The sequence below is a fragment of the Brassica rapa genome, chromosome A10, assembly GCF_000309985.2.
Source record: "Brassica rapa cultivar Chiifu-401-42 chromosome A10, CAAS_Brap_v3.01, whole genome shotgun sequence".
Classification (NCBI taxonomy): Eukaryota; Viridiplantae; Streptophyta; class Magnoliopsida; order Brassicales; family Brassicaceae; genus Brassica; species Brassica rapa.
In genome coordinates, this window is record NC_024804.2 from 1644913 (window position 1) to 1660061 (window position 15149).

The 15149-nt window shown below is 36.4% G+C and overlaps 3 protein-coding genes across 3 annotated transcripts; 1 reads left to right on the top strand and 2 right to left on the bottom strand.

Annotated features, from left to right (window-relative positions):
- Positions 1 to 3399: 3399 nt before the first annotated feature.
- On the bottom strand, positions 3400 to 3804 carry LOC103844447 (glycine-rich protein 5). The gene has a single exon (XM_009121228.1). It carries the CDS (start codon positions 3802 to 3804, stop codon positions 3400 to 3402), a length of 405 nt encoding a protein of 134 aa, XP_009119476.1.
- An 861-nt stretch (positions 3805 to 4665) lies between these two features.
- On the top strand, positions 4666 to 7811 carry LOC103844230 (uncharacterized protein At4g13230). The gene is made up of 3 exons (XM_009121018.2): positions 4666 to 4866; positions 5456 to 5581; positions 5693 to 7811. Exons 1-3 carry the CDS (start codon positions 4753 to 4755, stop codon positions 5840 to 5842), a joined length of 390 nt encoding a protein of 129 aa, XP_009119266.1. The 5' UTR covers positions 4666 to 4752; the 3' UTR covers positions 5843 to 7811.
- LOC103844229 (probable pectate lyase 1) lies at positions 7605 to 11652 on the bottom strand. The gene is made up of 5 exons (XM_009121017.3): positions 11399 to 11652; positions 10584 to 10664; positions 8545 to 9291; positions 8319 to 8457; positions 7605 to 8163 (listed from the first exon to the last, which is right to left on the bottom strand). Exons 1-5 carry the CDS (start codon positions 11497 to 11499, stop codon positions 7936 to 7938), a joined length of 1296 nt encoding a protein of 431 aa, XP_009119265.2. The 5' UTR covers positions 11500 to 11652; the 3' UTR covers positions 7605 to 7935.
- Between the last annotated feature and the right edge of the window lie 3497 nt (positions 11653 to 15149).

Below are 15149 nucleotides of genomic sequence, written 5' to 3' on the forward strand. Positions count from 1 at the left end.
CTCTCATCTCTATCTCAGTTCTCTCCCCACTTCCTGAAATCAATAGATTCGATCTCCATGTTCCTTCTGATCCCATTTATGTTTCTCGTGTAACCACAAGAATGGAACACACTTTTAGTCCTATCTTTTTTTCAAGTCTCTGTTTTTTTTTTTTTTTTTGGTAGTTGTGCCATCTCTGATTGTTTGCTTTTTGTTTATGATGGAAATGCAGATAACTTCTTGGGGTTTGAGGAGGTGGTCTTCTTATTCCCTGGAGGATGGCCGGATTCTAACAAGTGAATACTCTTCTTCTCTTCTCCTCTCTTGCCGTATGTTTTGTGTATTGAATTGTCTCCTTTGAAGAACATAATATTGGCAAAAGAATCTTTAAAAATTTTAAGCACCCTAAAATAAGAGCCTTGCAATGGAGGAGGAAAAATGTCAAGTTGCTTAGCTAAGTCTCTTACCCAAATTATCTCCTTAAATACTATTATTATATTATTAAGCAACCCATTATGAGTTGGTAGGATAATGATGCTCTTAGAAATTGTTTGTTTTTTGTTTATGATGGAAATGCAGATAACTTCTTGGGGTTTGAGGAGGTGGTCTTCTTATTCCCTCGAGGATGGCCGGATTCTAACAAGTGAATACTCTTCTTCTCTTCTCCTCTCTTGCCGTATGTTTTGTGTATTGAATTGTCTCCTTTGAAGAACATAATATTGGCAAAAGAATCTTTAAAAATTTTAAGCACCCTAAAATAAGAGCCTTGCAATGGAGGAGGAAAAATGTCAAGTTGTTTAGCTAAGTCTCTTACCCAAATTATCTCCTTAAATACTATTATTATATTATTAAGCAACCCATTATGAGTTGGTAAGATATCTTAAACTATTAGCTCAGCTAATAGGCCCTTATGTACAGTCCCTGTTCGAAACTACGCTAGGCGCTAGTCGGGCGGTGATTCCGGGCCTAACGAGTTACCAAAAAATCAGAGATTAAACGGGGATTAATCGGGGCCTAGTTTTTAATACAATTTAATATATTTATAATGTATTTATACGAATATATATGATAGGTGAATGTCTTAGCATTGTAGGCCAGTGGTTTGGGATGCATTTGATACTGTAACAGGTGTTGGGTTCGATTCACCAGCAATGAATCTTTCTCTCTTTTTTATCAAGGCGAGGCTAAAAAAAAAAATTTTAAGAAAACACATGTATTTGTCCCACATCGGTTAATAACAAGGAAGAGAAGTCTTGAAGTGCCTTATAAATACAAGTACCAAGCCACATAATCTCTCAGACGAATGGGCTTTTGTTTTAGAGCCCAATATTTGTCAAATGAGTTTTAATTTTTACGCGGTTATAATCGGTTTTAATCCGATTTTTAAGCGCCTAGTCGAGTATTATTAGATTAACCGGGTTTCCGATTAATTCCGGCGACTTGGTTGAAATCGCGGCGGTTGGGTTCCGCCAAGCGCCTAGTCGGACGACTAATCGGTTAGGCGGCTGCGTTTTCGAACAGGGTGTACAGTCTTTGTTATTGGCCTCTTTCAGTGCCGTTTACATGTTTGTAAGAAACAAATGCTCTACTTTCATTTTCAAAAATCTTTTGAAAATTATACAAACATACTTCCTTTTTCTTTTCTTATTTTCGCATGCTTTACTTTGATTTATTATCATAATACACTGTGATTTACTAAAAGAAAAACTATAGTATCTGACATATATATAAGCATTAATACAATTATACAAATATAAACGAAACGAAAAGAATAGTTGAGGCGAAATCGTCGTAATTAATTGCTTGACTGCATGAGATGTAATGATGTATCATGTAAATGTAAGATTCGGCCAGTGAAATGGACTAAAGAGAGGACGATGCATGAAATGACACAACAAGTGTTTGACATGCATTATGTCCTCTCATCCCAACGCAGTTATTACGTTGCTTATACATTTCGTGTATTCTTGCTGACTTCCCCACATTGTATACCTCTGTCATAAATATTTTGGAAAATACAAAGAATAGCAAAATAACTTTTTTTTTTTGTAACTTATAGCAAAAGAACTTTCCAACCATGACCATGTTAAACTGGACTAGCTCTGCGATTTCCTTTGCATGTTGTTTGTTTATTTACGTAAATTGGTTATTAGCAAAAATATATACGTAGGAACGCTAATTCTCAACTTCTGATTAAATGATCGTATGAATTAAGAGATTTCACACGGATCGTTTCCACGTAGATCTAAATGCAGTCTTATAATCACCATTATACAAGTTTTTGTTTTGATTAGTTGCAAATGTACTATAAATCTTTATTCAACCTTGCTACATATCTAACTTTCGAAGTTGTACAGGTTGAATTTTTTTTATTTTGAAAGAGTCCATATATAGTATATATATCTGCAGACTTTATAAATACCAAAATAAGTTCAAAAATAACTCATTGAAAGAATTATCACTAGGGGCCTTAACTAATAATGATATCTTTAATCTGTGTTTTGAACATCAAATATAAAAAAAGGAGAGAATCACAAAAACGAACCATAACGATTAAATATAAATACTAGTGACACATTACGTAACAAAGGAAACGTTACAAAAAACACCCAAACGAAACAATAGATCAAAAAGTCACCCAAAGAAACCAACAATTAGATCCGAGTACTAATTGTTAGGATATGATAATATCCAATCTTTAGAGAATCAGAATATTCTATATTGTATAGTTGTGATACGTAGATATGATTACGTTGTATATATATTCTCTTGTGATCAATGAGAAAGGCATCAAGTCTTATACACTTTCATGGTATCAGAGCTTGAATCAGTAATGTTCGGACCTAATTTATCCCTAATACGTCCCCTCGAGATGATGCTCTTTGAGCAATAATCTCGGAATGTTCGGGTAAGGATCGATGAGCCGACTTTGGGCTGGATCGGATTGGACTACATGGATCGGGCTCTGATACCATGTTAAGCTAAATAAAATTCTTTATAAGTGGAGTGGTCCATCCATCTTATATATTGCTAAGGATCCCTTCCAATATCCAATGTGGGACATTTTCCCTAATACGCCCCCTCGAGATGATGGCTCTTTGAGCATTAATTTCGGAATGTTCGGGCAAGGATCGATGGGCCAACTTTGGACCAGATCGATGTGGATCGGGTTGGACTGCGTGGATCGGGCTCTGATACTAGGTTAGGATAGATGGGCTTCCAATCTAAAACATTCCGAGATTAATGCTCAAAGAGTCATCATCTCGAAGGGGCGTATTAAAGATAAATGTCCCACATCGGATATTGGAAAGGATCCTTAACAATATATAAGATGGATGGACCACTCCAGTTAGCACTACACTTTCACTAATCAATTATTCATTTAATTAAACCATAATCAACAAAACCTTCATATCTCCATCAAGGATGTGGAATGATCCCACCGCCAACGCCACCGACCACGCCGTGTGCACCGGCAACGCCACCGACCACGCCAGGCCCACCGCCGATACCACCAACACCACCAATACCACCTGCCTTACCAATGCCACCACCACCGATTCCACCTAAACCACCTCCAGCTCCGCCAACACCGCCAATACCACCTGCCTTACCAATACCCCCACCAATTCCACCAAGACCTCCAACACCGCCCCCCAAACCTCCGCCTAGACCCTTAAAGCCACCGATTCCAGCTGCACCGCCTATGCCACCGTATTTAACGACACCGCCTAGACCGCCAATGAGTGGCATACCTAGACCTCCCACGCTGGCGTAACCACCAACTCCCGCGAATCCACTATTCCTCCGACTTTTCCGATGCATTTTTTGTCGCAGAGGCTTTTTGGTGGTGACTGATCAGCTGCATTTGCATGCACGACCGTTGTTGTTGTATCTTCACGTGTTGTCATCTTGCCCTCGTCAAATTCTCCAGGCACTTGACGAGCACGTGCATGGACGAATGACATAGTGAGCAAGACACAAACGACTGACAAAACTCTCGACATCTCTCTCTCTCTCGCTTCTCTCCGCTCTCCCTCTCTCTTTTATTAATTATGTTGATCGTCTCGTATTGTTCACAATGTGTTTCTAGGGTTTATATAGCAAAATGTAAGGTTGGTAACAGTTGAAATTAAGTAATAAATTCGGCTATGAACAAAATGTATACATATAAATAAAAAAAAAATACTTAATAAGGGATGTCTGATGATACAGCTATAGATTGGCAACTGATTGGTCCGACTTCATTCATGCATAAATTTTAAGTGGTTAGTGTCTTCACTCCTCAGTACCGCAAGCGGAATAAATTGAACTATAATTTAATTCATGTTTGGAGTTTTAAAAATGTACTTACACTTTGTCAAAATACATCATCATTTCGCTAAATATTATGACATGAAAATTAAACATTTAATTGGTAATCCGTTTCACTAAATCTTATATGCATATATAATTGAAGTCATTAACCAAAAGAAAACATATTTTAAAACAACTAAAAACGAAGATCAAGTCAATAGCCGAAAAGATGGGGGTTTGAGATTATTATGTTTTGTAGTATTAAAGACAAACCACAAGGAACCCTATAATTGCTCATAACCGGATGATCAGAACTGGAACCGAGATGGAAGCGATGATCATATATAAATAAAGCTTTTAGGTAGAGCTTATGTCGTATGATTATTTAGAATCAGAAGTTCTGATTTGTGAGGGGTTCAATTACTCTCTCTAATGTTTTCATAATCTCAAGAGTACTTATCTTCTACAAAAGTTACGATGCATTCGTTGATGCTTTCATCAAAATTGGCCGAAGTTCTGATCTATAGTGGAAAAACAGCAAGGAGTTTTCCACTATGCAAAGCATTCGTTTCAACGTCAAGGCCCTTACAGGTAAGAACCAATGGATATATGTTTTCAGTTAACAGTTTTGTTTAACAGGAGTAGTTTTTGTTCATTTGATTTGTGTAGCCATGACCATTTAGAAAAAGACAAGATTTTTCAAAGTTTCGAGTACAATGGAAAACTCATGATCTTTTGAAAAACGTGTGTTTTACACAAACAAAAACTTATATTCCATAGTATAAAAATTTAATTTGACTATAAGATATAATATGTTGATATCCAATTAGTAGTACATATGGTTTGATTGGAAACTTGTATACATGTTTTTTACTTCAACGGATTTGTTTTATTGATTAGTTTGAAATTACAAAGTCATTATACAAGAAACTTGTATGCATTAATATTATTCAAAACTCCGCTATTTTGTAAGATTGACAGCAGAAATACAAGAAATTTCATCGTTTCACATAAATTTTCATTTTATTTCACATACTATTATTTTGTTATGAATTCGCAATTCCTCAATGCTACCAATCAAAACCTAAAGATGATTGCTAAAAGTTATGCATATAGGGCAGATCATTTATATATATATTGCATACTTTCTATTTGTGATTGGTTATGGTAAATGGAAAAGGGAAAAGAAGAGGCAGAGCAATGCCAAAAGGTGAAAGAAGCAGCAGAGGCGGTGAAGGAAGGAGCACAGGCGGTAAAAGAAACCACCGAGTATATCCAAGATGTCGCTTCTACTACGGCTAACCGTGTAAGTAATCAATTCACATATTTGATGATTTGATTATTCTGCTTAGTTATATATTCATATTATTTAATTTGATGATTACAGCGTTTCTGGTTCATTGATTTGGTCAATTAGGTGAGTAAGATGACAAAGGATGTGACCGAGAAAGTTACTGAGACAACGGATTCTATCACTGAGAAAGCTAAAGGATCTGTATCTGGAGTTTTGGGCACAGCCAAAAACGCTACTGATATCATCAAAAATAAAATTCTTGGTGGTGATTAGTTATACTTATATAAATATTTAATATGTTTACTTATGTTTCAATAAAATTAGTAGTATTCAAAATATTTGTAAACTTTATTTGGCAACGAATGCTTCAATGATATTTCTGACTATTTGGGTTTTTTTTTTGAGCTGTACGAGATGAAACTTTCATATACAGTTCTACGAGTATTCAGGAAATGAACTGTTTATCCAACGATAAACCTAATTCAATTACAGAACTATAAGATTTTTAATATAAATCATAACCGTCTAACTTTGGTTTATTTTCTTATACTAGTTTCGTTTCTTAAAAGCTGAAAAATTAGAAAGCTGAACTCATATATTTAAATAATGGAAACCAAACCAAATATTTTTTATAGATTATCTGACCATCTTTAATCTACCTCAGCTTTTGTAGCATAATAATGCAAATACGATGTATTGTGTCTTGAAAGATGATTGATACTTGTGTTGGAAGGAAGAATGAAATGACTTATTTTAATTGATTTGGTTGAGTAAAGCTGTAAAGGTAATTACTTTTTAGAAATGGTTAATGTGTTATCCATCGCTGTACGATCATTCAATGTTAAATTGTTAAGTGATACTAGATCAATATTTATGTTCCACAGAGTTGTTATAAACGTAATTTTTCTTTACATATATATATAGAGAATTTTACACATATCTAGGATTATTAAAAGCCTATATCGCTTTAAGTTGTAGACAATATATGGTCCCCTAACTCATCTGTTAATTAGTTGTAAATAATCATAATTAGTCTCAACAAAATCCTATGATGGTGAAAATAAAAGGTTATCATTATCTGTCGGAACATTTTGTCTGTGATTTTGATACTTCTTTTTGTCATGTGTAAGCACATGGAGCCGATTAAGCGTGTTTAAGCTTCTCTTGCTTTTCATGTTAAGGATCAACTTTCCAATGCAAAAAGCCAAATAAAAAATAGATATGTTAATTTTTCTTCCCAACAAAAGATATGCTTTTAAAAGAAAAAGGAATACGTGTTAATCAATACTTATAATATGGGTTTAATACACAAAAGTAGACTAAGTTTAGGATTAATATAAATTCACTAAAACCATCTCTAATGTAATTCTCTATTTTTACCTCTAAAATAGAAGAACTCTATAATAGAAGTGGTTTTTATTCCAATGTATTTCTCTAAAATTGAGATCTCTACATATAGAGCAAAATATAGAGGAATGTTATTTCTTCCTCTATAAATAGACGAGAAAATAGCAATCCCTATTTTAGAGGCAAAAATAGAAATGAGTTGGAGTGGTTTTGCCTCTAAATGCTATTATACAGGTAGAAATAGAAGTGGGTTGAAGATGCTCTAACAGGCTATCACGGTCTCTATAATTTTATAATGCATACTACTATTCACTAGCGTTTTTGATAATTTATTTCTTATGATGCTTGTTGCATAAGCAATTTGAATATGATATTTTTTCCTAAAGGTTAATGTGGTTGGAAGGCAAAACGGTAAAACATTTGCGGGTGATAGTCTGATAGATAGCTGGGTATTCGAATCTGTCGCAATTAAAGCTTTTCTAGTGTTGTCAAAATAACAGTAATGTAAAGTTTTTATAAACCGCCAATTAGTATTGGTTGCTTGCTTCTAAAGCTAAAATGTACCAATCATGACAAGTTACAACAACATGGTGGGAAAAAGCTAACAAATCCAGCAAACAAAGAAAAGTAGAAAGTTTCACAAATCATTTAGACCCTATATTAAATTATAAACCTCAAGAAATACACGAAAGATACGAAAAGACAGCATATTCTTGTTTTTTTTCTTGGTAATGACAGAGACAATGGAAGAACAACCTGAGTTTATCAGACAGAACCAACAACACTTCGGGACTTTCTCTTTTACATGAAAGGTTGTTTTTCCCCCTTTACTTGTGTTAACTTGCGGTTGAAGCAAGCAAACCCGAGGTTGAGAAAAATCGATACAAAACACACACAAAAAAAGATAATTGGCTTTTTTAAATGACAAATGTGTGAAAATGTACACTTTTGTCTAAATATAATTGAAGATGGTTTTGAATTTTGGTGGTAAATGGTGTTGGAAGGAGGTTTAGAAACAACTATGAGGTACATTGACGTCCTCTGCGACAAGGTAGAGCTCCAGCGTCGTTAGTAATGGTTGCGACCAATGAAGAAGATTTAGCTGCGAGGCTAGAGGCACGTGCGTAGCTACCAGATGAAGCGGCTCCAGAAGCAGTGAAATAAGCTCCGTTCTGAAGCAAATCTCCTTCCGTTCTCCAGTTCCATCCTTTCCAATGACTAGCCGGTGTGTCCACTCTCTTAGTCACCTATCAAAAAACATTCAATACCATAATGTCACACACTCTTCTTTTTTTTTTTTTAATACCAGGAGGTTTGGAGTCGAAGCCCGAAACCACATGTAGTATCAGTTTCGTCCCAGCAGTCACTCGTTCGTTTCAATGGTTTTGATTAGGTTTGTTACCTCTTTAGCAAAGGGATTCTTCGGGGCGGCGTAGCGGTTTCCTTGACTGTTGATTGTCGGGTTTGCGCTTCCACCAATCGCGTACATTTCCCAGTGAGTGTAGTCATTGTTCACGACATGGAAATACCCGTGTCGGCACCTGCAAGAAAAGTTAATTTTATTGGTCATAAAACAAAACAGAGTAAACAGAGCATACTATATTTTTTTGTTCGGTCTTTAGACATACCTCGGCATTCTTTGAATAAGTCCGACTCCAAAATGGTTATAAGCAATAGTAACTTGCATAGCTTTATCCCTCGTGTAAGAATCACTATGTCCGAGCAACATAACCTCGTTATGATGAGTCATATGGTTGTTAGAGATGGTAATCGCCGTCGAGCCCATAACAGCATCCACAAGCCCATCAGCGCAATGAGACAACGAGTTGTGATCAATCCAAACATGACTCGATCCAAAGATCGAAATCGCGTCACCATCCGCCATAGTCCTCCACCCAAAGTGCGTCTCTGAGCTTCTCACCATAGCGTTACCCGTCGGTCTACAGTCATGAATATGCAACCCATGCACGATGACGTTCGTCACGTACTGAATCGTGATGCAACCGCCGTTAGCGATGTGAACGTTTGCGCCGCGTCCGTCGATCGTTTTGAAGCTGTTGACGATCAGCTCTTGTTTTAGCTGAATCACCATGTCGCGTTTGAAAACGATCCATAGCGGTCGGTCTTGGATCACGGCGTGACGTAGTGTCCCCGGTCTAGGGTTAACCGGGTTGTCGTCATTTGGGTCGGTGACTACGTAGAAACGCCCGTCTCGTCCACCGATCGCGTTTCTTCCGAACCCGATTCCACAGTCCGCTAGGCGTTTGCGGTTCTTGTGCCAGTTGGCATCGCATCTCCAACAATCGTCGATAGGGTTGCCTGTTCCGCAAGTAAAGTAACCTAGCTTCCTCCTCTCGGTATGGTTTCTTACACTCCTGTAAAATCATTACCCGGTTTAGATTAGTTTCATATTTCATTCTATTTTGTGAACCGGATCTTCTTCATGAACTTAAAATAAAATTGTTAGAAAAATCAAAATCACATCAGAACATGTGCACATGACATTGTTGATATAAATAGTATTTTTAGACTTTTTTCATAGACGTGTGTCGGTGGGATTAGGTTCTCTGGCTAAGATTCTTGAAGCAAACGACGTTACAGAGTACCGTTAAATAAGGCCAAACAAAATATTGCCGTTGGATACCGACGCTCAAGTCCGTCCGTTTTAACGGATACCGTTTTGGGATCTTATTGTTTTTTGACCGTATAAAGTGTACATTGTTCTGTTACGACCACATGGGAACTGTCCAAAATAATTATATATTTTTTCTTTTCAAAACCTATTTAAAATATACAAAAGAAATATGGATTTTATTTAAAAACAGAAAATATGGATATTTTTTTAAAAAACTATTGTACGTATTTTGAAAGTAAATGTTAACGAATTCGCAGTGTGTACTCAGCCGTATACAAATGGTTAGCGATGTGAAAGATAATTTAATTTTGTGGGAGGCATGATATACATGTAGATGCAATAATGCGTTGGACGCGGATCTGCCTAGCATTAGTGCATGTGGTGTTTGCGTTGAAAACTGTCTGCTATAACTACTAGTTCAACAACAGTTGACAAGAAATAGAAAAAACTGAGAACTATTGCGAACAGTGTTAAAATGTAATAAACTACTATATTGAGAAAGAATACAATGAAATTTAACTTTTACAATTTCTATGCATGAAACTGTAGTAGGTGATATAAATATGTATACTTTTTAGAGAAAGATTAGAAAAGGAAAGAAAAGGTACAATAAATATCTTGTTTCATGAAAATAAAATACTTAATAGATATCTTACTTAAAGATATGAGCCTGACAAAAATAATTATTAGCAAATGTTCACGGGACTAGATCTCACTAGTAGCAAGAATAAATTAATTATCGAACACTATATTTGTCATAGTTTATAAATAGTGTGAATATGGGGTAAGAATTAAATTAGTTAGAGAGGAAATAAATGTGACAGCTTTGTATGATGGATCTTGATCCGACACTAGATTGAAACAAAAGTCACAACACTATTGTTGAATAATAGTTAGGACTCACTGGACCATACCCAAATATTTTATTGAATTTCTATGACTTTTCCCCTTACTACTTTATATATATATATATATATATATTTTAGAAAATACTTTATATATTATCATATGATAGTTTTAAGAAAATCTTACATTTCAGCCAAGGCGATAACTTCGTCCGCTACTTCATCTGGATTTGTCACTGCATGCGTGTTCCATTCATTTTCGTCGGAACTGAAAAATAAACAGGAAGATCATTTACAAAATAGAAATAAAAATTTGAGAATCTAGAGAAAATTAATGATTGACAATATAGTAATGTTTTTGATAAATTTAATCATTGGAGAATGCACACACACTACACTGCTCCATAAAATTCGCTATCCGGAGAAACCGTTAAAATCTTTCAGACATAACTATCGAACGACGAAACTAACCCTATCGAACAATTCCGACAGGGGTACTGAGTAGCCATTGTCTAAGGTTAAAGCGGTAATTTACAACAGTCAATTGTAACTACACATTATCGTTGACTCATGAGTGTACGTAATGCAACAAAAAAGGCAGAACGTACGGTTTAGATCGATGGATCTGGATCACAACACAACTTACAACGGCTCAGGTTATTTGTTTAAACAACGATGAAGCTAGTATTGTGGAGTAGTAGCCTAGTAGAGATCGAAAAGGCAAAAAAACAACCAAAAACTATTTTTCTCATTCCTGCTAATTTTGTCGGTTGAAAAAGGAATTAAAACAGTGAAAATAAATGATTTTTATAGTTATGTTTTGGATTTTTATTTGGAATCTAGCGAAAATGTAGCTCAAGAATGAACAATGTAACTGAGTTCAAAAAAAGAATGAACAATGTAACGAATCAATGATGTAAAACAAATTAATTAAATAAATGTTCTTCTCTATATCGAAAGATGCATATCATACGGAAAAAAAAAACAAAGAGGTGTATAGACCTGGAGAGAGATGAGATCTTGTCGTGCGTACTGTTCTCCATTGCTCCGACGAAGAAGAGTAGACACATCATAGCTAAAATCCATGTCGGAAGAACCGCCATTGGAGCCGAAGCTGAACAGAGTGTTTGCTGTGGTCCGAGAGAATTAGAACAGAGGAGAGATAGAGAAGTGAGAGATAAAAAGACAGTGAATGTACGAGTTTGGAGATGTAGTGGCCCTCTTATAGAATCTGTAGAGTGGAAAAAAGAAGACGACACGAAAAGGAGCCGTTAAGACGGCCGTTATGTATCGAAACCATACGACGACGTGTGGTACAATTTGATTCTTTGTTTTGCCTTTTTAACGTGATTAGTTTGTTAACTCCACCTCTTTATTTACCGTTCTAACTGCCACTAACTGCTCAAGCGTGTTGATTTACATACCTCGCACGCTTTAATAATTTTGCCAACGAATGCCTTTTTTTTCCTTTCATATGTATGTAATTAATTTATAGTCATAACATAGTATTTTGCTTGTTTAGACTTATAGACTTTAGTAATCAATAATCATACTATTTGTAAACATCCGACCTTTTAAAGCAAGACAAATGATGTTATATACATATTTATATAAAAGATTAATTATATATTTTTCAAATTCTAGTAACCTATATTAACATCTCAATCAGAAAAGATGAAGATGGAGAAACAAGATTGAGCTGAGATGGTGAATCGAGGAAGAAGATGAAAATAGAAGTTTGTTATTTCTCATAATCATGAAATGTACATGTGTGTTCAATATATATATGCACGGTTAAGCTAAAGGAACCTTAACCAATACAAACCAGTTACTAAACCGGAATATATACTAATACGCCCCTCTCAAGTCTTTATCATTGGAGCTTGTCGAAGATAAAGACTTGACAATGACAAACGAGAGAGAAAAGAGTTGAAGGGACCCGGATGCAACGGTTTGGTGAGGATGTCTGCTAACTGATTGCCAGTAGTGACATGAAAGGTCTTCAACTTGCCGGCTTTGAGCTGATCACGAACAGTATGACAATCGATCTCAATATGCTTAGTACGTTCGTGAAAGACCGGGTTGTTGGCAATGTGAAGCGCTGACTTGTTGTCACAATACAACTTAGCTGGACCCGTGACTGAGACATGAAGATCACGAAGCAACTGTTGAATCCAAATCAATTCACATGTTGCCAAAGCAAGACTGCGATACTCAGCCTCTGTACTACTTCGACTCACCACAGCTTGCTTCTTTGACTTCCAAGATATCAATGAGGTACCAAGATAAACGCAAAAGCCAGTAATGGAGCGACGAGACTCTTTGCAAGTAGCCCAGTCAGCATCAGCAAAGGCGTTTAAACACAGCTCAGAGGAAGATGAATACATCAAACCTTGTCCCAGGTTGTTCTTGAGATACCGTAAGACCTTATGCGCTGCTTGTAGATGTATATCAGTCGGTGCAGATAAGAACTGACTCAGCTGATGCACCGCAAATGTAATATCAGGTCTCGTGATGGTTAGATACAAGAGACGACCAATAAGTTCTCTATAGACCTTAGCATCAACAAGTGGTTTGCCCAAATCCTTTGTAAGATGCAGAGTAGGATCCATTAGAATGGAACTTGGCTTACAGCCTAGAAGACCAGAATCTTCCAACAAATTCAACGTATACTTTCGTTGACAAACCGAGATACCTTCAGCAGATCGTGCTATCTCAAGACCAAGAAAGAAACGAGCTTGTCCAAGATCTTTTATCTTGAATTCAGACCGAAGAAGTGCTTGTAAAGAAGCCACTGCAGCGTTATCATTGCTAGCTATCAGTATGTCATCCACATAAACCAAGACAGCAACAAAAGAGGATGAAGTATGCTTCACAAAGAGCGTGTTATCTGCAGGAGACTGAATGTAGTTAGCACCCAATAAGACTGAAGAGAATCGCTTATACCACTGGCGAGAAGCTTGCTTCAAGCCATATAAAGACTTCCTGAGGCGATAAACAGGATTTGGAGGAAGTTCTACACCAGCAGGAGGAGTATAACCCTGAGGTAAGCGCATATATATCTCTTCATCAAGATCTCCATGTAGAAAAGCATTTGAAACATCCATCTGATTCAAGCTCCAGCCATTGATTGCAGCAAGACTCAGAAGAAGCTTGACACTTGTTAACTTCGCTACAGGCGAGAAGGTATCAAGATAATCAATACCTTCTTGTTGTGTAAAGCCCTGAGCCACCAGACGACCCTTATTACGTTCCACTGTCCCATCAGCATTGTATTTGATAGTAAAGATCCATCGACAACCCACTACATTCTTACCAACAGGTAAAGAAACAATATCCCATGTTCTGTTTTGCTCCATAGCCTCAAGTTCCACATTCACAGTCTTCTTCCACTTATCAGATTTCATGGCCTGTTGAAACGTTTTAGGTTCTATTTCCATCGAATAAGAATGAACAACAGCTTGAAAAACAGGATTAAAACGATCATAAGAGACCACAGATGATAAGGGATAAGGTGTTTTGAATGATGGTGGAAATGAAGGAGAAGTAACAGATGAAAAAGGAATAAGGCAACAAAGGTGTGGAGGTAAAGTAAAAGAAGGACAAGATAGGCGAGCTGAAAGTGGAGTATTAGAAAGAAGGGAAGCACAATGATACTGAGACAGATAAGTAGGAGCTTTAGTAGTTCGTTTTGGCCTAGATACATTCTCAGATTCTATACGAACATCTTCTACTACATTCCTATCAGTGCTAGCATTGTTATGAGTGTGTGAACGTGTAGTAGTAGGCATAGAAGTGGAACAATCACCATCCTTCATGATAGGCATTGACTCTACAAAGTGTAAAGGTGCAGGCATTGGTAAAATTGTATTAGGAAACATATCAACAGATTTCGATAAGAGTTCAGACGTTTTAAAAGGAAAAACTTTCTCATGGAATACGACATTTAGAGAAATCTGAACAACATGAGACTCCAAATCTAGAACTTTATATCCCTTATATCCTGATGGATAACCAAGAAACACACAAGGCACTGCACGAGGTGAAAATTTTGTTCGATCTTTAGCATGAGTAGAAGCAAAGCACAAACAACCAAAGTTTCTTAACAAAGAATAATCTGGAACTTTCTTGAGTAATTTTTCAAAAGGAGATTTGTTATCTAACAATGGAGAAGGCATACGATTGATCAAGAACACTGCAGTCATCACACAATCAGACCAATATTCCAAGGGCACATTTGATTGAAATAGCAAAGAGCGAGCTACATTTAACAAGTGTTGGTGTTTTCTCTCAACTACTGAATTTTGCTGAGGAGTATAAGCACAGGAGAAGTAATGAAACATACCAAGTGTTTTAATGAGATCAGTAAAGGCCAATTCAGGTGCATTATCAGTTCTGATTGCTTTGACTTTCATGTTGTATTGAGTTGAAATGTGTTTAAGAAACAATAGAAAAATAACCGAAACCTCTCCTTTATTCTTTAACATATAGATCCATGTTACTCTAGTACAATCATCAACCAATGTAAGGAAATATCTATAACCCTCTACTGATTGAACACTAAATGGCCCCCATATGTCTAAATGAACCAAATCAAAAGGAGATTGAGAAAGCGTATTATGAGAAACATACGCAAGACGTCGTTGTTTTGATAATGGACATATTGTGCAAGGAGTATTATCAGACGCTACATGTGTAAATGCTGGTAAACGTGAATATAGTTTTTGCAAGTAAGTAGTGGAAGGATGCCCCA

Coding starts and splice junctions, on each gene's coding strand:
- LOC103844229 (XM_009121017.3), bottom strand. CDS start 11,499: ATGGCGGTTCTTCCGACATGGATTTTAGCTATGATGTGTCTACTCTTC. Junction 10,665..11,398: donor AAGATCTCATCTCTCTCCAG/GTCTATACACCT, acceptor TTTATTTTTCAG/TTCCGACGAAAATGAATGGA. Junction 8,164..8,318: donor AGAATCCCTTTGCTAAAGAG/GTAACAAACCTA, acceptor GTTTTTTGATAG/GTGACTAAGAGAGTGGACAC.
- LOC103844447 (XM_009121228.1), bottom strand. CDS start 3,804: ATGCATCGGAAAAGTCGGAGGAATAGTGGATTCGCGGGAGTTGGTGGT.
- LOC103844230 (XM_009121018.2), top strand. CDS start 4,753: ATGCATTCGTTGATGCTTTCATCAAAATTGGCCGAAGTTCTGATCTAT. Junction 4,867..5,455: donor CAACGTCAAGGCCCTTACAG/GTAAGAACCAAT, acceptor TAAATGGAAAAG/GGAAAAGAAGAGGCAGAGCA. Junction 5,582..5,692: donor CTTCTACTACGGCTAACCGT/GTAAGTAATCAA, acceptor TTGGTCAATTAG/GTGAGTAAGATGACAAAGGA.